The 26,713-nt window shown below is 36.5% G+C and overlaps 2 protein-coding genes across 2 annotated transcripts in view; one reads left to right on the top strand and one right to left on the bottom strand.

The window, feature by feature from the left end:
• The window catches only part of ANKRD50 (ankyrin repeat domain containing 50), a 31,253-nt gene extending 9,215 nt beyond the window's left edge, over positions 1-22,038 (top strand). The window contains exons 3-5 of the mRNA XM_055317027.1: positions 10,751-10,980; positions 13,609-17,159; positions 18,952-22,038. Of these exons, the coding sequence (XP_055173002.1) occupies positions 10,751-10,980; positions 13,609-17,156 (3,778 nt within the window). The 3' untranslated portion in view covers positions 17,157-17,159; positions 18,952-22,038. The remainder of the gene's footprint in view (positions 1-10,750; positions 10,981-13,608; positions 17,160-18,951) is intronic.
• On the bottom strand, positions 3,494-3,937 carry LOC129504374 (peptidyl-prolyl cis-trans isomerase NIMA-interacting 4-like). Its single transcript, XM_055317028.1, has one exon. It carries the CDS (start codon positions 3,906-3,908, stop codon positions 3,513-3,515), a length of 396 nt encoding a protein of 131 aa, XP_055173003.1. The 5' UTR covers positions 3,909-3,937; the 3' UTR covers positions 3,494-3,512.
• Positions 22,039-26,713: the final 4,675 nt, after the last annotated feature.

The raw sequence follows: 26,713 nt of genomic DNA, 5'->3' as shown, positions 1-26,713 counted from the left end.
TTGTTTCATTATTTCAATTTCTTCCTTTCCAAATCCCATGACTATTCTTTGGTTACCCTCCCTAGAGAACCCTCTAGGTTCTAAGTATTTGTTCAACAAAGCATACTTAGGTCTTCCTTCTCTCTTTAAACACACTTCAGTAATTTTATTTACATGGCTACCAATGCTCATGTCTAATATGATAGCAATGAAATCTGTATCATCAGCTTTTATCCTCACTCTGATCAACATGTATCTTTTCACTTTCTGTGTTTTTCTTTTTTTTTTTTTTTAAGATTTTATTTGTTTATTCACGAGAGACACAGAGAGAGAGATAGAGGCAGAGACACAGGCAGAGGGAGAAGCAGGCCCCATGCAGGATCACACCCCAGGCTGAAGGTGACGCTAAACCGCTGAGCCACCAGGGCTGCCCTTTCTGTGTTTTTCAAATCATCATCTCTCTTAACATTTCTATTCATTGGCTCATTCCTTTATTTCTGAAATGAATATTCTGCACCTGCTGGGTGCCTGAAATACACTCAGTGTCAGGGCTAAAGTTGTGACCCAAACAGGACACTCACCGGGTTAAGTGTGTGTGGGGAAATACTGGGAACAAATAATCACAAAAATAAATGTAAAAACGCAACTTTAACAGGTGCCAAGATGGAAGGATACATGGAAAGCATATAATATGAAACTTGATCATTATCAGAAATTCTGGGAAAACTGACTTTTTTATCTAAGTTGTTTCTTAATTCTTATTTCCTAGACTCTCTCTACTTAAAAGTGTGATCTTAAGATCAACATTATTAGCATCACTTGGAGGTTAGTAGAAATGCAGAATCTCAGGTCTGTTGAATCTGAATATGCCTTTAAACCCATTTCCTAAGTGAATCTTGTACACATTGAAGTTTAAGAAGCACTGCCCTGAGCTTGTTTCTAGAGGTGTTTTTCCTTTTCCTATTAGTTTATTGTAAGGCATTTAATCTTTTTCTTAGAATGTTTCTTGAATCTTTTACTCTAATCTAGAGTATTTATTCATCTACTCCTAGTTGATCTACTTAATTTTAGCCTCTATATCCCAATTCATTTTGTTCATAGTTTGCCAATTAACCATAGTAAAACAGTGCTTTCTTTGGGTCATTCTTCTGAGACTGTGATAACCTATACAACAAATTCAGATTTCTCTGCATATCTTTATAGCTCTTGATAATTTCATTCTGTTCCATCTAAAGTAGTATCCTGTTTCAGAAGCCTCATCAGAGCACATAAGGTCATTTGTTGTTTCAAGAAACATTTTAAGCATGTAGGAGTGTTAAAGCTAGTAGGAGATGTGAAAAGTAAGAATATTCTTACTTTTCTCAGTGTTTAGTGAGAACTTCATGTACGTATAATAAAGGTATGGATTTTTTATTATATATGTTGTAGATTATTTTCTTCTTAGGTGGTTCTGTTTTGTTTTTACTTTGTTTTTAGCATGTTTGCAGTTTTTAAAAAATGTTATGAAATAAAATGGTTTCCATATGGTAGAGGCTTGAATTTATGAAGTAAATGCTTTTCTGCCCTTAAAAATATCCCTAAGGGGTATCTGACTGGCTCGATCAGTAAAGCATTTGACTCTTGATTTCCAAGGTTGTGAGTTCAAGTCCCATGTTGGGCATAGAGCTAACATTTTAAAAAATACATTTTTAAGTATATTCTGATTGGTTGCCTATTTACCCTACCGTTGTTCTCATTATGTCTTTGACCATACTATATATAATTGTCTTACTTTTTTTCAGTCAGTTTTTTTGTCTTTCTTGTTATTCTAATCTGAGAAATATTCTACTGTTATTGTTTTCTTACTGTGTACATGCATAGTTAAATATAGCCATTGGTAATAAAATAGAATTTTAAGTGCTCATATAATTGCTTAATAAATAAGTATTAATTAGGAGAACTAATTATATCTTGCGGTTATCTAGAAGAAAGATTTGGAGCTTTCCAGAAGTTACAGACCTTTTACAATTATGACTCATGATTTGAATACATAGAAACTGTGATAGATTGATTTGTTTTTGTTCTTCATCTCTCCATGTACTCTTGGTCTTTCCTATATGATATTGCAGGTCCTTCTACCAGAGGAGAAATATACTTCTCTGACTTTTTCCGTTTGTTCAACCATGTGATTTGCTTTGGCCAGTGCGATGTCAGTAGACATGATTCAAACAGAGGCTTAAAATGTGCATGAGTAGTTGGGTTTATCCTCTTTGATTGTACTATCACCATGAGAAGGACATGTTGTGGCTAGCTTCTCGGTTCAAGGAGAATGCTAGAGGTGTGGAACCAATACTATACCACTATTGTAAAAATAGCTAACAGTAAAAAAGCTAAGGAAATAATACTTCACGTACAAAATCCATAATTTTCATCAAAAATTTAGAAATCATTGATTCCTCAATTTGACTTATCCCCTACATTCAATCCATTAACTATTTTTGTTTTATTTCAGTGATAAAACAAATGTCTTCACCTCTATGCAGCCCCATTTCTACTACTTCTGTTCTTTCTTGCATAGACTCCTGCACTGGCCTCCCAATATGGTCTTCCTGTTGGTGTTGTTGTCCCTCTTACCTTCACAAACCAGTTGGAGTATCAGATCATATTCATTACCTGCTTAAAATCTGCCAATGGCTTCTCACTACCTTTAGAGTAAAATATAAACTTACATGATCCAGTCTTGCCTAGCGTTTGACCTCAGCTTGTACCACTTTCATCCTTATTCGTTGCTCTGTATCCACATCATTACCCTTGTTATGTTCTGAAATAGGTCAAATTCCAGCCAGTAGTTTTATGTGACTACTTACTTGCTCTGATATCACTTAGATGCCCGCTTTAATATTACCTCCTCAGAGAGCCTTTCCTTTACATCACATCTTTAAGAAGTCTCCTACCCAGTCAGTTTCTTAAATCAGATCATCACACTTTTGTTTTCTTCATTCCTTAGTTTTCAGTGTCTATCATGATCTGAAATTATCTTGTGCCATTTGTTTACTTTGACTTTATGCCTACCTACTGGAATGAGCAGACTATTTACCTGTCTTGTTCCCTTTATATCTCCAGGGCATAGAATATAGTAGAGACTCAGTAACTATTTCTTGACTGAGGAATAATATATTTTAATTTAAAACATTAGGAATTTGGGGGGCAGCCCGGTGGCTCAGCGGTTCAGCACTGCCTTCAGCCCAGGGTCTGATCCTGGAAACCTGGGATCGAGTCCCACATCGGGCTCCCTGCATGGAGCCTGCTTCTCCCTCTGCCTGTGCCTCTCTCTTTATCTTTCTGTGTCTCTCATGAATAAATTAAAAAAAAAAAAAAAGGAGTCAAGTAGAGAAATAGAATCCATACAATGTGTGGACTTCGAGGCTGTTGTAAGTACAACATGTACATTTATTTTCACTATTAGTAGTTTGGAAGACATCAGGTCTTTTAAACAGCATAGTAACATCTAGCTTAAGATTTTATTTTATTTTTTTTCAGTCTTTCATACCATTTTATTTTCTCCCTTCAACCATAATAATATGATATCCAAATTTTGTCCTAATTGGAGGGTCGGTAAACACAGGCTTATCTGGCCCACTTACAGGCAAGGCAAATGCTGCTTCTTGAAATGGTCCCACCATGGAACCTCTGGTCATCCAACCCAAGTCGCCCCCTTGCCTGGCTTTATCTTCACTATACTGTGTGGCCACTTCATTGAATCTCATTCCAGACTTTAACTTTTCCATGGCTTCCATGATTTTCCCATGTTTTTCACACAGAATGTGTCTAACCTTTATTGTATTACCACCACCTTTGGGACCCTGGGCCTTCTTGTCAGAACTGTCACTCCCGGAGGCGGCTCCCCCTTTCCCCCCTTTCCTGGAACCGCCCTTTCCCTTGGGCGGCATCTCCGAAAACTGCGACCGAACCCTCAATTGCTTCCTTTGCCGCACAAAGTCCTAGCTTAAGATTTAAAGTATCATGTTGGCTACTTAGTTGAGAACTAGTTTGGTGAAGGTGGAAGCAAGGCAGTAAGTACCTGATTAGTGCAGTAATGGAAGTAAGAGGCAGTGGTGCTTGGACTTGGGTAGAGTGGTGGAGGTAGTGAGAATTACTGTGTTTTGATTATTTTTAAGATTGATCTGAAAGCACATTGGATGTGGAGTATGAAGAGAACAAAGAGAAGTAAAATTATGGTTCTGAGAAACTGGAAGAATGGTTCTGAGAAACTGGAAGAATTGCCCTTTACTGAAATGGAGAAGACTAAGGGAAACACAAGATGAGGTTTAGAGGTCTGAAGTTGGGTTTTAATATATATTCAACATTAGATATCTAAGCAGAGAAGTTGAGTAAGTAGTTAGATTCACAAGTCTAGATTCAGAAAAAAAGTTCCTGGCTGTGTATATAAATTTGGTTTTCAGTGGCATATAGATGGTACTTAAGGGCATTAATAAACTTATGTAAAAAGTGAATATAAATAGGTAAAGAGAAGATCCAAGATCTGGATATTGATATATTTCAAAATTGAAACGTTGAGAAGATATGAAGAAGAGTAGCTTAGTGTGGTAGGAGAAGAAAGCCAAATCCTAGAGGAGGGGATACGGAGGTGGAAAGAGCTTCACTTAGCCTTACAACTTACACAAATAATGCAATAAATTAATTTGAGAATATAACTACTACAAAGAAGACAGTCGAGATGCAGTGTTTAGAGTAGCAGTAGGAAGTGATGACAAAGTCTTCTTAAGATATGGTGATTAGGGAAGGTGTCCTTCAGGAGTAAAAGACATGTTTGATGTTAGAACTGAAAGGAGAGCATTGTGGCTGGAGCAAAAGGGAGAACTCAGGAATGAAACCTATGATTTTTGACTTAAGAAACTAGGGGATGATCGGGCACCTGGGTAGCTCAGTCAGTTAAGCATCTGCCTTTGGCTTTGGTCATGATTCCAAGGTCCTGAGATGGAGCCCTGTGTTGGGCTCTCTGCCCAGCAGGGAGCCTGTTTCTCCCGCCCACCCCCATATTTGTCTGCACAAGTGCTCTCTCTCTCTCTCCCCCCCCTTTCAAATAAATAAAATCTTAAAAAAAGAAATTAGGGGATGATAAGATACATTAAGTGATATGGAGAAGGCAGGTGGAGAAGAATGTATTTGGGAGGAAAAATTGAGAGGATACTTCTTTAAACATTTAAATTTGAGATGCATATGGGGTATCCACAGGGATAGATAGTTTGGGGGATTTTTACTTTTGAGATTTAGGTGAGGTCAAGACTAGAAAAAATAGCTTAACATTTTTAAAGCCATAAACTGGCTTCTGGTTGTAATATGATTGAGTAAGACATGGAAAATAGTACAAAAGCAAGAAAGTAAAACGATAAAAGAGCTATAAGCCCAAACCTCAATATAATATGGAAGTTAACATCAAATTGAGATGCAGACAAAACTAGCAGAACATTTATTCTTTAAAATAAGTCCAAACCCTGAATATCATCAAGAGTATAAAAGCTCTTATTTGGAACCATGGAGACAGGTTAAAGACTTAGGTACTAAAAGCTCCCCTGGACCCAGTGAGGCAGAAAGGAAGAACAAAGAGGGCAGAGAAGAGTGAGTCAGACATTTGGGGGTAGTTCAGGAGAGGTTTGTGGTGAGAAACCATGCCTCATGTGTGTATCCCCACAGCTTCTGGTCTTAATTGGCTGGGGAGAAGTAGAAGCTCAAAGGCCTTTTTCATGCCTGTAACTCTGAGTCATAAGGAGAATTCTTACAAGCCTGGACACTGGATACACTAACCTGCAATTGCTGGTCCAGAGGGAACTTATCTTACTGAAGAAGAGCTGTCACAGATATTTAAAAATATATCTCAGGAACAAAAGAGGAAGGAATCTGAGAAACCGAGCACAGAAAACTCTCACCGGAAAAATGTTGCCATGGAACAAAAGAAATGCATGGCCAAACATCATATAGCCTTAATTGAAAATGTAATTAATAAGCAATTGCTGGAGTTAAACTATTACATGAAGCAGAAATTAAAGTGCTTGGAAAAGAGATGGTAAGACAACAGAATGAAATGAAATATATCCAAAATATATATTAGGACTTACTCTGTGAAAAGGGAGATATTTCAAATCAATAGGAGAAAGATAATTTCATAAATAGTTTTGGAATATCTGTGGAGCCATATGGAAAAATAAATTGGAACCCTAGGTCACATCTTTATGTCAAAATTAATTTGATTAAAAAGTAAAAATAAAATATTCAAAGCTTTTGAAGAAGACATGAGGAAATGTTTTTTAAGCATAAAGTTGGGAAGTACCCTCAGAAAAGTGACATAAAACTCAGGAATCATTAAAAAAAAAGCTCTGTTATATTATCTACATAAAAACAAAGAAAGAAACTGCATGTTAAAAAATACCTTTAAAAACCAAAAAGAAAAATAACAAATAGTGGGGGAAAATTAGCAACAAATGTACTTCTTTAATACTAAGGCATCCCTAAAAGAAAAATTGACAGTCTTTTGTAAAATGGGTAAAGGAATATGAAGACACAATTTAAAGAAAAAAAAAAAAAACAAAAAACTATGACTCCTAGGCATATGTGAATGTGATTGGCCTCATGATAGGCAAATGTAAACTAAGACTATAATGATGCCATTTTCTATGCATCTGTGGAAAAATTAAACAGACACTCTTACATAGCTTTGTGAATATATATGTAATTTTTGAGGAGAATATTTTGTCAGTTACTACCAAAGTATACACAGGTATGACCATTAACCTAGCAACTGTAATCCTAAGTAATATATTTAACAGATGTACCTTTATATTGCAAAGTGATACAGAAACATGGTAGACTTAAACTGAAGTATATCAGTAATCATATTAAATATAAATTGTAAATATCCTAACTAAATGGCAGTTCGATTGCATAAAACATGTAAGATCTAATTATATGTTGCCTACAGTATACTTTGTATAGAAAGACACATATAGTCTACATGAAAAAGAATGAGGAAGTATATACCCTGCCAACCCTACAAAAGGAAAAGCTTACATTAATATCAAGGGATGTAAACTTTGAAGAAAAGAATATTACCAGGCATAAGAGGGGAGCATTTCATAATGATACAGTGATCAATTCCTAAAGGATGTAACAATCCTAACTGTTTATTCCTAATAACACAACTTCAAAATATCAAAAATTAATACAATTGCAAGAAGAAATGGATAAATCTGCATTTACATTCTGATCTTTTAACCTCTCCTTTCAGTAAATTGATAGAGCAAATAAACAGCAGATCAGTAAGAACAATTGAATAATACTATCACCAAATTGACCTAATTGACATTTGTGGAACAGTCTACCCAACAAGCGGAGTACACATTCTTTTCAAGTGCCCATACAACTTTTACTAAGATAGATATATTCTGGGCCACAAAACAAATCTTAATAAATTTAAGGGCATGCCTGTTATACAAAGTATGTTATCTGATCACAGTTGAAATAAATGATGATAATAACACAACAACATAAAAAACCCTGGGAAATCCCCAAATATTTGAAAGCTATAGAGCTCACTTCTAAATAACCTATAATTGAAAGAAGGAATCAAAGGGAAATTATTTTGAGCTAGATGATATTGAAAATACTTAGAAAGGAATACACAGTATTAAAGGATCATATTAGAAGAAAAGTATGAAACAATTATTTCAGTTGCTATTATAAGAAACTAGGAAAAGAGCCAACAACCTAGAGTGAGCAAAAGCATGAAATAATCATATCCCATCAATTTCACCTGCCAGATTTCCCTCAAATCCTTACAATATGCGCTATAATTAGTAGACCCTAATGGTTAAGAGTATAGATTAGGGTGACTGACCACCTGGTTTGCCCAGGAGGTGGGGGCGTGGGGGGAGGAAGGGCAGCTAGTTTCTAGACTCCGTGCTTAAAACTTAGAAAGTCCCAGGCAAACCGGATGAATTGGCACCTTGTGTAGTTTCTGGAGTCAGTCCTTAGACTTGAATCCCTTCCTTTAACTTAGGACAAATGATTTATCCTCATGTTGTTTTGATTTCCTCATCTGGAAATGGGTATTATAATAGTACCATCTTAAAGAGTTAATGTGAGAATCTGATGAGTTAATGGATATGTAAACTACTTAAAGCATATAGAACAGTGAATGAAAGTTAGCAGTGGTGCCCTCCCCTTTTTTATAAGCAGTGGCCTTCCATGTCACTCTTCCCTTGTAGACTTAACCCTGCTTCAGACTCTTCTTCAAATATAGCCAGTTATCTTTATAAACACAGATATAAACATATCAATTTCCTGCTTAAAATACTTCAGTGGCTCATTAATACCCTAATACCCTTAGGTCATACTCCAAATTTCATAATAAAGTTTATAAAATCCAGTATTTAGGCATTGTCCTAACTCTTCTCTCCCATACTTTGTTCAATGGTCTTTCTCTTTTCAAGACTTTGCAGGTGAGGTTGCCTCAACTAGATTTTTGGGGGAGGAAATGGGGGTTCTGTGTGTTATCCCTACCCTAGCTCTTTCTCCTTATGAAGCTCCTTTTTTTTTTTGGCTTCCCAAGCTCTCTCCCCTCCCTGTCCCTATCAAATGTAAGTTAGGTTGGCCTTCTGTGTACTCTCACAGTACTGTGTTATTTCTCAACTGGCAGTGATGATAGTACTTACTATATAATATGTTAAATACTATAATATACATATTAACTATAGTATTGGTTTTTCATCAACCTTCTTTGTTCTCCTAATACAGGAAATATATACATAAGATACAGGAAAGTAAATTTTCCCAAATTTATCATATTCCTTCTGTCAGGGTTGCCTGGCTTCCCCTTCATTGTATTTTATTGTAAATTTATTGTAAATTTATTACAATTCCTGGAAAGTTATAATTGGTTCTTCAAAACTTAATTCATCTTGAGCACCTAATATTTGGATATTTCCTGACATCCTCTGCCTTTCCTCTCTACTTCCCTTGGGTTGGTCATTTCTTATTTACCACATTAGTAATGTTACTGCTGTTTACCATAGCACTGGGAACACTGCTTTGAAGTTTCCTGTTTTCCATTCTAGACTGCAACAATGTCAAGTCTTTATTTAGGATCTATTATGGGCACAGCACTATGCTAAGTCTTGGGGTACACTATCATGGGCAAAACTGACATAGTCCCTGTTTTCTTGATGCTTACAGTGTAAAGGAAGAAACAAGGATTAATGACATTGAATTAGTAAGTCTAACATTGCAAATTGGATAGTGTTATGAAAGGTATATTTAACACTGTGAAAGTGTATTATAGGGATTCAGTCTTGGGAAAGTGACTCTCAGGTTTACAGTTGAAGATTAAGGATGAATTAAGTACATAAAGAGAAAAAAGCACATTTCAGGTAGAGAAAACTGTAAATGAAAAGGTCCTCATGTGATTGTATATAATAAAAGTCATTGAAAGAAGGCTAGTGTGGCTGGAGTAGTATTGTAAAAAGTTGCTCTGGCTGCAGTAGGAACTCTGGGGAGTGGCTGGAGACAAGTAACATACAGAACATACAGGAGATTTTGATAGTCCAGGTGAGAGAGAGATGATGGTGGTGTGGAGTAGGGGGTTAATGTTACAGACTGAGGTGGGTTTGAGAGATTTTTGTAAAGAAATATTGATAGGACATACTGATAAATTAGATTTCAAGTTTAAGAGAGTTGTAGGAAGGATTATCTATAAATATTTGGTATTCATAACTAAATGGATTATGTCCCTTTCAGTGCCTTATTCAGTACATGACATGCTTAAGTAAATATTTGTTGAAAATGAATGAGCATTGTTTCAGTTATGAAAATGTCACATTGATTTGCAGTATAAATTATGAGTAGGAAATGCTTTGTTTGTTGAATTAAACCTAATAAGTTGTCCTTTACATTGAAATTTGAACATACACCAAATGGTCCCAAATGGGATCTAGATTATAGTAATTTATCTTTGTACTATCTTTTCAAGTAAAATTTGTGTGTGACACGCCAGTATAGCCTGCATTCATTTTGCAAGAGAAATAATGATAAAACATTTCTAAATTCTGTAGGATACTTGATATTTTCTTTCTTTCTTTTTTTTTTTTTTAAAGATTTTATTTATTTGTTCATGAGAGACACACACACACACACAGAGAGAGAGAGAGAGAGAGAGAGAGAGAGAAAGAGAGAGGCAGAGACACAGGCAGAGGGAGAAGCAGGTTCCATGCAGGGAGCCCGACGTGGGACTCGACCCCCGGTCTCCAGGATCATGCCCTGGCCTGAAGGCAGCACTCAACTGCTGAGCCACCCGGGCTGCCCGATACTTTCTTTTTATTAAAGCAGTCCCCAAAGTTGTTTTCTTTTTTTCTTTATCCTTTGCAACACATTTTAACTTGGTTATAAGCAATTCAAGCTTTTTACTGGTGACTGAAAAAATCAGGAAGGGAACATTGAAAGCTAGTTTCCTGATATTCCTACTGTCCTCCTTATTTTTATGCTGAATTACTGATACACACACACTCTCTCACATACTTTAAGGTGGAAAGTGTTACTGAAAATGTGAACTATTTAGGATGAGTATTCATAAAGTGAGGAACTAAAGCTTGTACAATATTTGTATTCTAAAATTTAGTTTATTCTTAAAACATATTTATAACCTATGTTACTAATGTTTGAGTGATAAACTAAACATCATAGCCAATAATACTCAAAATGTTCATACGGGTGTGTTTTACAGATGTGTTCTTCTCCCTCTTTTGGGAATGAAGCCTCCTCAGCAAAGCCTATATCTACTTGTTGATTCTGTTGATGAAGGGTGTAACATTACTGAAGGTGAACAGACGTCTACCAGCTTATCTGGAACTGTTGCAGAACTTTTAGCTGGTCACCATGAGTTCTTTCCACCATGGCTATTGCTTCTGTGTTCTGCCCGAAAACAGAGTAAGGCTGTTACTAAAATGTTTACCGGTAAGTGTATGTTTGTTGATGTGTTACTGACATATTTCTAAATTATCTGTCTTCTGAACCATCTGTTGGCATTTTGGGGGAATCCCACATTGGTTTAATATTTAATTTTTTTTTTTTGTACAGTTACTTCCTAGCCCTCTTTGTCACCAATATTTTATTCTAAATTTTATAGTTTTACTTCTATTCCTCCAGATTGGCTTTAATAGCATACTTTTAAGAATTCTGTTAATGAAATAAAAAATATTAAATTTGGTTAAAACTTTTAATATAGGAGAAATTTGAAATATACAAAGCGCTTTCTTTCCATCCTCGAACATAGTATATTCCATTTATTTAACTTTTTTCCTAGATTTTTCTCAGTTCTCCTTGCTTATGTCCTACATATTTCTTTCTGCTTTTCGCTGTTTTAAGTTGAAATATATGGGTTTTGAATTGAAATGAGTGTATTCAGAATTAAAATTTGCAGATGTATCACCAGAGAGAAGGAACATTAAGATTTTTACTGGGTCTAAATAAGTTTCATCCACTCATATCTGAGAATTTAACATTTTTGGAATGAGATTCTCTTCCTGATGTATTCACTGCACTTACCAGCAGCATTGTTATTAATGGCTTCAGGTGAGAGTTAATTTAATGAAAATTACTTTGGCCCTTAATCAGAATCGGCCTATGAGGGTATAACTGTGGGGTAACAGCATTGGACTTGTTATGGGACTGAAGGAAATAGCCTATTTGAAACTGTTTTGTGCACAAAGAAATTAATCCTCTAGTATTTTTGAAGATTTTCATATTTGTTTTATCTGGTTATTAAATAATACATCCTCCATATGGAAAATGTTTTAAATGACAACATAGTCAAATATTAACATCCTTCAGGGATAAAGTAATAAGTAACCACTCCTTAACATTATGTGTTAAATGCTGTGTATGTTATCCTGCCTAATTGAGATCCTCCTTATATCAATTTGATTTCCTGCTTTTTGACATTTGTAAGCCTTTTACTGTCACTATATTGTCTTTTTAATAACTATTTTAATGGCTACATAGTTTATTAATATATCAGTATGCCAGAATTTATTTGACTTTCTTATTGTTGTACTTTTAGGTTTTATTTTCCTAGACCCTCCCCTCCCAGATTCTTGAGGATAACAAATAATTTCAGTGAGCATCAGGTTATAAAGGTTGGAACACATCGTATCACTGTATCATTCTATTATCAGTAGCATTGAGAAGTTTCATACCCTGGGAAATATTTCCAGTAAGAATACAAAGTGGTTCAACAGGGAAATGGTCCAGCATTTCAGTAAATCAGTTTTTTATTCCTCTAAAAATTTTGAGCACTTTTCAGCCTTATAAAAATTTGTTAAAGTGCTTCGATGGCAATGTATTAAATTGTGCATATTCATAATAAAAGAGAATCACATATATAATGATTAGGAGTTGCAACTTTTAAAAAGCAGTTATATTTTCAGTAGCTTTCACTCAAGATACTCAAATTATTAACAGGTATTCTCAGTTCTGTTTTACCGAATAGATAACTATCATTAATGATGAACATATGAATTATTAATATTACTAAGCATTTAGATTTGGAAGAGCTTTGTTTTTTAAACTGTAAGCACTTTGTATTCTTTATGAAAGTGTATTTATAGTAGTAATATAAAGGTAGTGACAGGTGATACTCTGTTTGAATGTCCCATAATTAAGGCTGGCTAGTGTACATTCAGTTATGTGGATGGAAATACATAAATTTTTCATGTGAAAAAGATCAGCTTGCAAAAATAAGCAAGTGTTGTTATTTCTGGCAACTTTTTGTCCTTAGTCATTTGGGGGTACAGAAAATCTTACCAAGATGCTTTCATGAGTATGTATGTATGACTTTTTAGTGTTAAGATTACTATCTGTTGTCATAAGAGTGGAGAGGCGCCCTGAGCCACTAATAGGATAAGAAATATTTCCATTTGTACATCAGAAAATGAAATAGTTTATCTGCCACTAATGCGTTTTTACAGGAGGAAAGGAAAACTGATTTATATATTCATAGATATTGTGGTACCTGGGCGGCTCAGTCAGGTTAAGTGGCTGACTCTTGGTTTCAGTTCCGGTCATGATCTCATGGGTCATGAGGTCAAAGCCCTGGGGTAGGATCTGTGCTCATCAGGGAGTCTGCTTGAATCAGGGATTCTCTCCTTCTGCCCCTTCCCCCACTCATGCATGAGGGCTCTCTCATTTTCTCTCTCTAAAATTAATCTTTAAAATAATCCTTAAAATCTCTCTATCTATATATATATGGACGCCTGGGTGGCTCAGCGGTTGAGCATCTGCCTTCGGCTCAGGACGTGATCCCGGAGTTCCGGGATCGAGTCCCACATTGGGCTCCCTGCAAGGAGCCTGCATCTCCCTCTGCCTATGTCTCTGCCTTCTCTCTGTGTCTCTCATGAATAAATAAATAAAATCTTTAAAATATATATATGTATATACATGCTCACAGATGTTTATTAATATTAATTGATTTGTTGTTGATTTATTTGCTTATTAGTTTATTATATATTGAGGACATCCTCTTCAAATATATGGCAACTTCTGTAATCACTTTCAACTGATGACATCACTTTTTTGTCTCTCTAGGTTTTCGAAAAATAAGCTTAGATGACCTTCGGAAGGCATACATTGTTAAGGATGTTCAGCAGTACATCCTTCATCGTTTAGATCAAGAAGAAGCTTTGCGACAACACCTCACAAAAGAAACCGCAGAGATGTTAAATCAACTGCACATTAAAAGCAGCGGATGCTTTCTTTATCTAGAACGAGTTCTAGATGGAGTTGTAGAAAATTTTATTATGTTAAGAGAGATTCGTGACATCCCAGGAACTCTAAATGGTCTATATCTCTGGCTGTGTCAGCGACTTTTCGTAAGGAAACAGTTTGCAAAAGTTCAGCCCATTTTGAATGTGATTCTTGCAGCCTGCCGGCCATTGACCATCACGGAATTATATCATGCAGTATGGACTAAAAATATGTCATTAACCTTGGAAGACTTCCAACGTAAGTTAGATGTCCTCTCCAAACTTCTTGTTGATGGACTAGGAAATACTAAAATACTGTTTCACTATAGTTTTGCAGAGTGGCTTCTGGATGTGAAACACTGCACTCAGAAGTATTTATGTAATGCAGCAGAGGGACACAGAATGTTGGCCATGAGTTATACCTGTCAAGCCAAGAATTTAACACCATTGGAAGCACAAGAATTTGCATTGCATTTAATTAACTCAAACTTACAGTTGGAGACAGCTGAGTTAGCTCTCTGGATGATATGGAATGGTACACCTGTCAGAGATTCCCTGTCTACTCTAATTCCCAAGGAACAAGAAGTGCTACAGCTGTTGGTTAAAGCTGGTGCTCACGTCAACAGTGAAGACGATCGCACATCGTGCATAGTCCGACAAGCCTTAGAACGAGAGGATTCCATTCGGACATTATTAGATAATGGAGCTTCAGTAAATCAGTGTGATTCAAATGGAAGAACATTATTGGCTAATGCTGCATACAGTGGCAATCTTGATGTAGTGAATTTACTGGTCTCCAGGGGAGCAGATTTAGAGATAGAAGATGCGCATGGACATACACCACTTACCCTAGCTGCTAGACAAGGACATACCAAGGTGGTTAATTGTTTGATTGGGTGTGGTGCAAATATTAATCATACTGATCAAGATGGTTGGACAGCATTAAGATCTGCTGCTTGGGGTGGCCATACTGAGGTAGTTTCTGCACTACTTTATGCTGGCGTAAAAGTGGATTGTGCAGATGCTGATAGCCGAACAGCTTTGAGAGCAGCAGCTTGGGGAGGACATGAGGATATTGTACTGAATTTGCTACAACATGGTGCTGAAGTCAACAAAGCTGATAATGAAGGTAGAACTGCCTTGATAGCAGCAGCATACATGGGACATAGAGAAATTGTGGAACACCTGCTGGACCACGGAGCAGAAGTGAATCATGAGGATGTTGATGGCAGGACTGCACTCTCTGTAGCTGCACTCTGTGTGCCTGCAAGTAAAGGACATGCATCGGTTGTTAGTCTTTTAATTGATCGAGGTGCTGAAGTAGATCATTGTGATAAAGATGGCATGACTCCACTGCTGGTAGCTGCCTATGAAGGACATGTTGATGTGGTTGACTTGCTTCTAGAAGGGGGAGCAGATGTGGACCACACAGATAACAATGGTCGTACACCCCTTTTAGCGGCAGCTTCTATGGGCCATGCCTCAGTTGTAAACACGCTTTTGTTTTGGGGTGCAGCCGTGGATAGCATCGATAGTGAAGGTAGGACAGTCCTCAGCATAGCTTCAGCCCAAGGAAATGTTGAGGTAGTACGTACTCTATTGGATAGAGGGTTAGATGAAAATCACAGAGATGATGCCGGGTGGACACCTTTGCATATGGCAGCTTTTGAAGGTCACAGATTAATATGTGAAGCACTTATTGAACAAGGTGCTAGAACAAATGAGATTGATAATGATGGACGAATACCTTTCATATTAGCTTCACAAGAGGGTCATTATGATTGTGTTCAAATATTATTGGAAAATAAATCCAACATTGATCAAAGAGGTTACGATGGAAGAAATGCACTGCGGGTTGCTGCATTAGAAGGGCATAGGGACATTGTTGAATTACTTTTTAGCCATGGAGCCGACGTTAACTACAAGGATGCTGATGGGAGGCCTACGCTTTATATTTTGGCCCTAGAAAACCAACTTACAATGGCTGAGTATTTTCTAGAAAATGGTGCAAATGTAGAAGCAAGTGATGCCGAAGGAAGGACAGCACTTCATGTTTCCTGCTGGCAAGGCCATTTGGAAATGGTGCAGGTTCTGATAACCTACCATGCTGACATCAATGCTGCGGACAACGAAAAGAGATCTGCTTTGCAGTCTGCAGCTTGGCAGGGCCATGTAAAAGTGGTCCAGCTTCTGATCGAGCATGGTGCCATAGTTGACCACACTTGTAATCAGGGTGCGACTGCACTCTGTATTGCAGCCCAGGAAGGGCACATTGATGTTGTGCAGGTTTTATTAGAGCACGGTGCTGATCCAAACCATGCTGATCAATTCGGACGCACTGCTATGCGTGTTGCAGCCAAAAACGGACATTCTCAAATAATCAAATTATTAGAAAAATACGGTGCGTCTAGTTTGAATGGCTGTTCCCCCTCTCCCGTTCATACAATGGAGCAAAAACCTCTGCAATCAGTATCTTCAAAAATGCAGTCGTTAACCATCAAATCAAATAGCTCTGGCAGTACTGGTGGAGGGGACATGCAGCCTTCACTGCGTGGTTTACCCAATGGGCCAGCTCACGCATTCAGTTCTCCTTCAGAATCTCCAGATTCTACAGTCGATCGTCAGAAGTCGTCATTGTCAAATAATTCCCTGAAAAGCTCAAAAAATTCATCTTTGAGAACTACTTCCTCTACAGCAACAGCTCAAACAGTACCAATCGACAGCTTTCATAGCCTGTCCTTTACAGAACAAATTCAGCAGCATTCATTGCCGCGCAGTAGAAGTCGACAGTCCATTGTTTCTCCGTCCTCCACAACACAATCCTTGGGACAGAGCCATAATTCACCGAGTAGTGAATTTGAGTGGAGTCAGGTAAAACCCAGTTTGAAGTCGACGAAAACAAATAAAGGAGGGAAATCAGAAAATTCCAGCAAATCTGGAGCACCTGGGAAAAAAGCTAAACAAAATAATTCTTCACAGCCAAAGGTTTTAGAATATGAAATGACTCAGTTTGATAAAAGAGGGCCTCCAGCCAAATCTGGGACTAGTGCACCACCTAAACAAATGCCAGCAGAATCTCAGTGCAAAATTATGGTACCTTCGACTCAGCAAGAAATTGGTCGATCTCAGCAGCAGTTTCTTATTCATCAACAAAGTGGGGAGCAGAAGAAGAGAAATGGAATAATGACAAATCCAAATTATCATCTTCAGAGCAACCAGGTTTTTCTTGGTAGAGTTTCAGTCCCAAGGACAATACAAGACAGAGGGCATCAGGAAGTGTTAGAAGGATATCCTTCCTCAGAGACGGAATTAAGCCTTAAGCAAGCCCTGAAGCTTCAGATTGAGGGTTCTGACCCTAGCTTCAACTATAAAAAGGAAACACCGTTATAAAAGGTAACTTTTCATCAACCTAAAGAATAAACTATCCAAAGTATGGTTCCCTTTACTGAGGATACTCTTTTTCCCTCCTAGTCACATGGCTAATTCCCTCACCTAATCTCTATTCAGATGCCATCCTCTTTCTCAGCAAAACCTGCCTTTAGCTTCCTTGTGAATTTGAATTGTCCCACCACCAACATTCTTTTCCTTTCCTGCTTTTTGTTATCCAAAGAACTTACTATTTAGCATACTTTATGTATTTTATTTATTATTATGTATTTTATGTTTATTATTTGTCTCTTCCCAACTAAAATGTAAACTCTGTGAAAGAAGGGATTTTTATCTGTTCTCTGCCATAGTCCATGTACTTGGAATACTGTTTGACCTATAGTCCTTTCTCAGTGAAAATATATTGAGTCAGTGAATGGACGACTGGATGAGTGAATGAATAAATGAATGAACGAATATACTACTTACGGATCTCTGATTAAGAATTTCTTTCTAGACAGTCATTTCCCCTCTTTAAAGTTCTTTGAGGGGAGAGGACCATTTCTGTAATATTCACATTTTTATTTGAATAAAATAGTGTATGTAGTGCTTAGTAGATGGGTAGTCAGTTTCCTTCTTTCTCACCCTGGAAGAAGTCAAAGACGTAGCACAAAGTAGCTTTTATGATGACAGATCTCTTAAGAATCTTCCGAGTAAAATTTGCACACACCAAGAATAGGTGAGGGCAGATGATAAATTGGGTGTATTGGTAAGAAGGTATTTAGGGCCTAGTATACTTAGACATAAGAATTATATGTTTAAAGATCAAAATAAAGTCATATTTATTAAATAAAACCTTTTACTTCTTTCCACTACAATGGATGCTTCACTACTTACATAGGGGAAGTTAATGAGAAAGTATATACGTAATTTTATATAATAGATACTTTTTCAGAAGCACATTTCTCTCCATTGAGATAAATCCCAAGGTTTCATTAGGAATCTTTGCTAATTTATACTGCAAGTATATTTATCCCACTTTGCTTAATCATTTTTCATCCTCTAACAGAATTGTACTCTTTACTTTAGCAAACTGATATTTCCTCCTTTCCCTTCTTTGTCTTTGGAGCTATATTTTAGGGGTATTTTAGGTGAAGCATTATTATAAATTATAAACTTCCTGTGCTTTCTAATAGTAAATACCCTTCAATATGAATCGACGGATGACTGGTCAAATCCCACTCAAAAATAATTTGTATAAAGTAGTTCATTCTGCAATGTGATTTATTTTAAAAATATTTAGTTCTGGGATCCCTGGGTGGCGCAGTGGTTTGGCGCCTGCCTTTGGCCCAGGGCGCGATCCTGGAGACCCGGGATCGAATCCCACGTCGGGCTCCCGGTGCATGGAGCCTGCTTCTCCCTCTGCCTGTGTCTCTGCCTCTCTCTCTCTCACTGTGTGCCTATCATAAATAAATAAAAAATTTAAAAAAAAAAAAAAAATATTTAGTTCTGATGGTACAACTCTCTAACTCTAATGATATCTTTTGTAAAGGCAAAGTATAAATCTATATTAAACAATAAAACACATGAATTAGGGTAAACGTTGTGTGGAATCTTTAAAAGTGATTTCTAAATTGAATAATGAATCTCTAATTGATGTGTCTACTTTATGCTTCACATAGTATATATATATGTATATATATATATACTATTATATATAATTATATGTACTTATAATTATATATGGTCTTAAAACTACATGTAGTTATATAGTAAGTATAATGTAGAAATTAATTTTTTTTTTTAACTTTTACATTAGTTTCCTATTCTGTGAAACAGAAGACATTGTGATTGGAGTGGTTCTTCAGCTACTGGATGAAAACATAAAATGCCTGTTGATTTGCTGAAAAAAAAAAAATGAAGAATGTGATATCTGCAGTACAGTTACCTTAATTACTGTAATGTGCCTAAATAGTAAGGCTGCCTTCTCAATGTAACCCTCTGTGCTTAAAAAATTTCATTTTGTGTGCTTTGTATTCACTACACAAGAATAAGCACTTTTGTTTTTAAATGCAGGTATATACTGCAGTTCCCTGATAAAAGCTGAGAAAAAAATTTAAGTTAAGATTTGATAAATGTGCATGTGCCATGATCAATTATATACAAAAAGGCAGTGTTCTTTGTATTTATTTTTTTTTCTTTTTAGTGGCAAACGAAACGTAAGCATATTGTTTCAGTCACATTTGCATTGTTGTAGTGTATGGCTTGTTTCTTGTATCTTAAAAAATGTTGCTCAATAAAATAAATCATGCAACTATTTTATGTTCAGTACACCTTCAGCATTGGTTGAACATGTGTTTCTATTTAATGCCACATTGAGGTGAAAAATGGTTTGTTGACAGTTTTAAAAAATAATTCTAGTGTTTTAGGGAGCTGCTCTAAGTAGTTTAAATTTGAATTTCCTGGTAGAATCCTCCTAATCTCTGGCTAAGGATGAAAAAAAGAAAGAGAGAGAAAGAAAGAAAAAAGAAAGAAATAAAGAACAAAACAGACTATAGGCAGAACAAAGTTCTGTTTCATTCACTGGGATGCAATTTCACCTTCCACTCACTAGTCAGTCCACCTCCAAGAAGACAGACCATCATTTCTGAGGCATGGAAATTCTCAGGGACAAGGCTGTGCCTCAGGGCGAGTGTCCGTAGAAGGAGATGCACCTGAGGGTAGATTTTTGATCCCTGAACAATTCATCCACCACACTTATCTCCTGTCCAGTTAAATAGAATTGACCAGTGTAAATTTCATGCTGGCTTCTCTCTCAGTTGTTTCTATCTTGTAAATCATTGAATGACCAAAATAGCCCCCACTCAAAATCAATTGAAGCAGTTTTAGTGGTAGCTGGGTGAATATTTCTAATGAAAGTAATATGTGGGTCTTTCACAGGTGACACCACTAACCTGCCTGTCACAGCACATGTGTATTTTTTTTTAATTGAGTTTTGGTAAATGATAGTGATAGATTTGCACTTTTCTGTCCACATACTCTTTCCTGTTTTCTTCTTTGGCCAGTTGCTCACAGGATAACTGGATGGTAGGGTTAAAGGTGAAGTCTATGACCAAGGAAAACCAAGGTGACTGGCCCAAATGAGCAGGGGACCCACAGCCTGGGCCTCCTGAATGGACTCTAAACCAGCAGAGCTGACTTAGGTGGGTTGTGTGATGTCTGGAAAGGTTAGAATTTATTGTTGAGAAGCCATTGTTGTGGGTTTGATTTTTGGATAAGCCCCGTGAATTTTAGAAAGCCCAGAAATTCTATTTTCCCATGTGCATTTGTTGATAAGAAAGAGGAATGAGGAAAGAGAATTTGGAGATTCAGCATAAAAACACTGCTACTAGAGCAAAATCTTGAGTAACAAAGGTCTTCGTAACAGAGGTCAGTAATGTCATCCTCATCTATGAAGGACACATATGTGATGCATTGTTCACAGAAATAGAAACGTGTAATTGGTTGTGATAAGTGTTTCACTTGAATCTTCGTGTAAGGTTTTTATTTTCTAATTTACTTTTTAAAGTCAGCAGAACACATTTTGTTTGTGTCATTGGTAAGTCATAATCAGGAATAGGGAGAAGTTCAATCGATAATAAGGTGACATGGCAATATTGATAACTCGAATGTGAATGTTTCAAGTATTGAATTTTTGTCCCCATGGGACATTTATTAAATACACTTAATAGGACTCTTGCAAAGTAGCCTTAAAAGTGTTAATGATTCTATTGATAAATATGAATACATACTATTATTAGAACCAATCTTACTCGTATCTCAAATACAGTACATTTACATTACTGTAGAAGATGAAGCTCTAATTTCTTATTAGGTGTATTTTTCTTTAGAAAGAGAACCCTGAAAGCTGCCAGTTTTTCTATAACTGAATTATTGGAATTGTATTTATTTAATTTTATTGTTTTTTACAAAAATGCACCTTGTGGCCAAAGGGCAAAGATATGACTCATTACATAAGGGATTTATGTTTTTCAAAGAGCTGGATGTTTTCATATCCATATTATGTACACTTGAAACAGTTGGTAGGAAGAGAATATGTTGGAAAAATATGATTTTCACAAGTAAGTACTCCTCTGGATTTTTTTGTATTGTGTTTTGGAATAGGAAAGAAATGGCTTTTAGTTAGGATAAGGACGATAAGGGTGCTGAAGATGCCCTGCTTTGCCTATTTGTTTTTGTGGGGGATTGAATAACACGAATGAATGTGGCTTTTGCTTCATTAAGAGTAAAAAAAATAGCCCCCTCAATTTAAAATGTCTAAATTAGCTATTTTAAAAATCAAAATGTTTAAATTTTGTAAATCACCTGATGTCAGTACACACCTATAATGCCATGTGCTTATAACTTTTTTTAACATTCCATCTGTGCCCATTCCCTAAAAGTCATGAGCTGGTAATAAGGGAAGTGATTTAAAAAAAAAAAATACAGTAAAGAAAAACTAAGATCTGAATATATGTTGGAAAGGCTTTGGAAGGAAAATTGACTGGAACCCCCATGTACTGCTACAGTCAGTATCTTGTGTCTCTCTTCCTCATTCCGCACCCCTACTGGAATCCTTACCAAAAATAATTCACTACTTTAAAAACAGGAGTAAATAATTTGCTCAATATTGTTTGGCTATGCAAATGTTTGTTTTGCTTAATGTTCTCCATTTACACTTCTCAGCAAATGTAGTTGCAGACAAATGCTTTCTTTTTTTATTTTTTCCTTGGTTTGGGGTATGTAAATAGCCTAAAATGTACATTGAATTTCACATTGTAAAAGTTTTATTTTATTCCTTGTATTATATTAAGCAAAAATCCCTATGTATATGAAAGTGCATAATAAATATATTTGCTCTACAGAGGATATCTTGTTTTAATTTTAATCCTTGACCCAACAGAACATGCATGACATTTGCAGAAAAAAAAAAAAAACAAGTATCAGTTTTAAGTTTTTGACTTATTTTAAATAAATACTGAGAAGACAAATTTGGAAACATTTTACCAAAAAAAAAATGAGATATAAAAACTTCACAAAGGAAGGTGGAAAAACAAAAAGATCTTGACTTTATGTCTTCCAAAAGTTACTATAAGGACTTAGTGGTTTGTTTTTTTTTTTCCCCTAATAACTGTTATTACTGTTGTCACCATGTCAGATTTCATGGCTCTGAAATTGCAATAATCAGTTGTGTACATGCATGCTGCTTGGTCATTAGAATATTATGGACATCTCACATTTGATATTTTGGAGTTAATTGCAAATATGGTCCTTTTCTAAATAAATTTCTATGTATTCTTAGTAAAGTTGGGTCACTTCATGATCTGCCTCTCCCACCACAACACAACATCATATGCATGTATCTACATTTGTGTGAATATATACAATATATTACTCTAAAGAAGTTTCTGCAAAAACCAGCAAGGAATTCTGTGTTAGGTGATTTTATGATAATTATAGAGTTCTACAGTAATTACCATATATTCTTTATAAATGGATTAATAAAAATCTGACTCAAACTTTTTTTTCTTTTTATTTTTAAAGATTTTATTTATTTATACATGATAGACACAAAAAGAGAGAGGTAGAGACATAGGCAGAGAGAGAAGCAGGCTCCCTGCAGGGAGCCTGATGTGGGACTTTATCCCAGGATCCGAGGATCACACCCTGGGCCCAAGGTGGATACTCAACTGCTGAGCCACCCAAGCATCCCTCAAACTTTAATAACAATGCTTAAACACAAATGGTGAGGTACTTAGGAGAATTTTGAAGAAGACTGGTTAACAAACTTCTATGGAATTTTCTAGCTGGTAATCCAAAGAAATACACTGTGAGAACTTGGCAATGACTAAGGTTTTAACTCTTGCCCTAGTAGTTGGGAGGATTCCAACTAATAGTAGTGTTAGATATTATTAAGGCTTAGATTCCTGGATTTGGGGGGAAATTGCCATTAAGCAAATATATCCACTAATCTTACTTTCAAGATAGGGTTTCTGCTGACCTATCTTACTAGTACAGTAAAATTAAAACTATCCAATATTAAAATGGAGTCATTTGAAATTTACTGCATGTTTAGAGTACTACTCAAATGTACAGTCATTTTCACATTGACAAAACTTAAATTATGAAACATATTCGTAGAAGGATATATTTGCAATGTTTAGAAGAAGCTTTTACTGGGGATCCCTGGGTGGCTCAGCGGTTTCGCATCTGCCTTTGGCCCAGGGCACGATCCTGGAGTCCCAGGATCGAGTCCCACGTCGGGCTCCCGGCATGGGCCTGCTTGTCCCTCCTCCTGTGTCTCTGCCTCTCTCTCTCTCTCTCTCTCTCTCTCTCTCTCTCTCTGTGTCTATCATGAATAAATAAATCTTAAAAAAAAAAAAAAAAGAAAAAGAAGAAGCTTTTACTTACAGCTTTTGCATGTTTTCCATCTTCATGGTGAAAAGTGATGTAATGATAGGTCCCAAAAGAATTGATTTACATTTTTGAAGAGTTATTCCCATTTTGTTTGTAAAGTTATGCTGAACTGTAACGTATCGAAAATATACAAATATTAAGGCACTGTCCTATCATTTTTTACAAATTGAACATACCTATTTAACCATCATCCTGACCAAGATATTGGCTAAAACATATATTTATAAACCTCCTGCATCTGAGAATAATGATTATTGTGAAGGTAGAGGTTAAAAGAAAACGTGATCCTATGAGATTTGATGGTGATTTAACTCCATTAGTAGCTTTCAGTAGGTAAAGATAGAACAAACATAAACACTTGTATACATGCAAAAAAAAAAAAAAGAAATGCTATAATTGTGATTAATTCTCATAGGGAAAGGCAAGCTATGCATTCCCAAATAACCTGCTAAAAAAAAAAAACCTGCAAACACATTTAAAAACACCGTAAATTCAGTATATCCAAACCTAAAGCCATCAACTTTCTCACCTAAACACCAGTCCTCATAACTCCTTTGTGAATGGTTTTTCATTTTACCTTCAAGAAACTGAAATCGGATATTGTAGATGATGCTCTATATGTGGGGCTTATGCATGGGAGAGGACAGGGAAATCCCATCAGGGAGCCCTTCTTGGTAGACAAGGCTTTGGTCCTTCCTCAAGAAATTAACCAAGGGATGATGCACTGCTATATATTTTTAGCTAAAATACAATGTGTTGTGATTAAAATTTTAAATAGTTAATGGTTTGATTAGAAAACCAAATATCCTGTTGGCAAATTGAACTCCAATTAAAAAAAAAAAAAAAGAAAGAAAAAAAGAAAACCAAATACCCATCCTAGCTGAATTCCTAAGAGGGTTTCTACTTTCCACATCACTCTCCTAGGCAGGTAGGTTTAAAACTCCAAAGTAACATTACTGTACTTTGTTTCCAAAAGGTGTTGCTAGGTCTAAAATAGATGTTTATGTTATACTAGGTTTTCTAAGTGCTGCATGCTATTCTTCTCTCTTGGCCAATCATAATGCACATCATCATATCAAAATCTCTGAAGGCAGGACACCTGAGTGGCTCACTCAGGGCGTGATCCCTGGATTCCAGGATGGGATCCAGCCCCACATCGGGCTCCCCGAGGGGACCCTGCTTCTCCCTCTGCCTATGTCTCTGCCTCTGTCTCTGTGTGTCTCTCATGAATAAATCAATAAAGTCTTTAAAATAAAATAAAATCTCTGAGAGGTCCTTCAGGAAAAGATAAGTTAATTTAACTTTGTATATACTAGTGGTTTTTTTTTTCCAAAAAAAAAAAAAATTGATGATTGCACTCCCTGCTCCATAGTCTTAAATAACGCCTGTTAAATAAAACATGGGCTACAAATCCATCACAGAGTTGCCTTGCCTCTCTTCCCTGTTCACAAGGTTAGTTGTCACCCATGAGTTCTCACTCCCACCATATTCGTGTTGGGGCCTCATCTGCTCCCCCAGAACCCGCTCTTCACCAGGACTCCTCTCCCCTGCGCTGGGCCTCCTCTGCCCCACAGACTGAACACATCTATCTCTGAAAGCGTGGCCCTCTTCTTGTCACAGGCTCCAGCCAGCCTCTACTCTGTCTCCTGTGAAGTCTGTCCTTCAGGTAGCCACCAGTTATCTTTTTAGAACGTCACTCTGATTACGGTTTACTCCTACCCAGAAACCTTCACTATCTGCCAGCACGGTTCATGCCTGTCACCAAGAGCCCCCCACAGATTAGCTCTTGCCCCTCCTGCCCGCTGCCCCTGCTTCCCTGTCCTCTACCACTCCACCCCACTGGCCACACACCAAACCCTCTGCTCCCCAACCCCCACAGACATATTAGCTATTGCTAGAACACTCCATGCTCCTTCTGACCTATATTTCTCTGCCCATGTTCATTTTTCTCCCCATCTCCCAACCAGAGGGAAGGGCTTTTTAATTACTCTTATATTTTTACACTTGCCTTTTGTGCTCCTTCTTATGCATTATGCTAAACATTGTCCCCTTTTCTCCCACTGTAATCTTTCTTGACAGGCATTGAGTCTTAACTCATCTTTGTATCTTTTGGATTGTCTCGAACATAGTAAGTGTTCATTTACTATTCTTCTCATGGCACTTTCTTCTCATTCAGAGACAGCTGTGGGAGAAATATTTAAATTCTGCTATTTTTGGTCCACTGGACAAAACATACTGAACTTACCCAACCTCCAAGAGTGATCAAACTCGATAAAAAATAGTATATATTTTCCCATCACTGCTTTCCCATCTGTTCTACTCACTTAGCTTGTATTGAATATCACAGAAAAACAAGCCAATTATTTATCATTTATTAGAACATGTGACAGACTCTGATTGCTTTCAGCTGATAACCTGACCTGACCTCTTTGTAACTGGAAACAATTAAGTTGAATTCAGTTTATTCTTTTAAGGAGAACTTAGTAACTGTCACTAAAATTGAGAAAATGTATCCATTTGTCCCTTAATTATGCAGCAAACATGGAAAGCCAGAGGGTTTCAGGGACACAACAAGGTTAAGTGTAAGCTGACGGCTCTGCTCCATGTCACAGATGCATCACTCCCCGACCTTTTCCCTAAGAAGCCATCGTAAGTTCTTCCAGTATAATAATAATAGGCATTTGATTTGAGATCCATAATAATTCATTTGATGTAGATTTTAATAGAAGCTGCAATGGGAACAGTTGGGCATGTGGGAAAAAAATAGCTTATTAAAAATGAAATAAAACTGGTGAAATAAAATTTTAAAAATATGTGCCAGGATGGAAAACAAAAGAAAATATGATCTTAAAAGAAACACAGAGGCTCTGAAAGGGAAAGGAAGATGAGATTGTATGAATTAATTAACGAAGACAATGGTTTTGCCTTAAAGTTCTGAATTATATTTCATTTGATTTGTGCAAAAAAATACTTTGATTAACTGTAAATTAAATTTTATTTACATTTATTTTATTATTTGCATTTCTTACATTTATTACTTGTTCTCTTTAAAGGTAATCATACTTTCCAGTTAAATTCTTATTAATAAAGAATGACTTCTAGTGTCCTTTGGACATCGAGACTTT

Source organism: Nyctereutes procyonoides, unplaced genomic scaffold (assembly GCF_905146905.1).
Source record: "Nyctereutes procyonoides isolate TBG_1078 unplaced genomic scaffold, NYPRO_anot_genome, whole genome shotgun sequence".
NCBI classification, from domain to species: Eukaryota; Metazoa; Chordata; class Mammalia; order Carnivora; family Canidae; genus Nyctereutes; species Nyctereutes procyonoides.
The sequence above is the reverse complement of the archived record's forward strand: the minus strand, read 5'-3'. Positions and strand labels throughout refer to the sequence as shown.

What these genes read in the sequence shown, in the direction of transcription:
- LOC129504374 (XM_055317028.1), bottom strand. Translation starts at nt 3,908, where the DNA reads ATGCCGCCCAAGGGAAAGGGCGGTTCCAGGAAAGGGGGGAAAGGGGGA.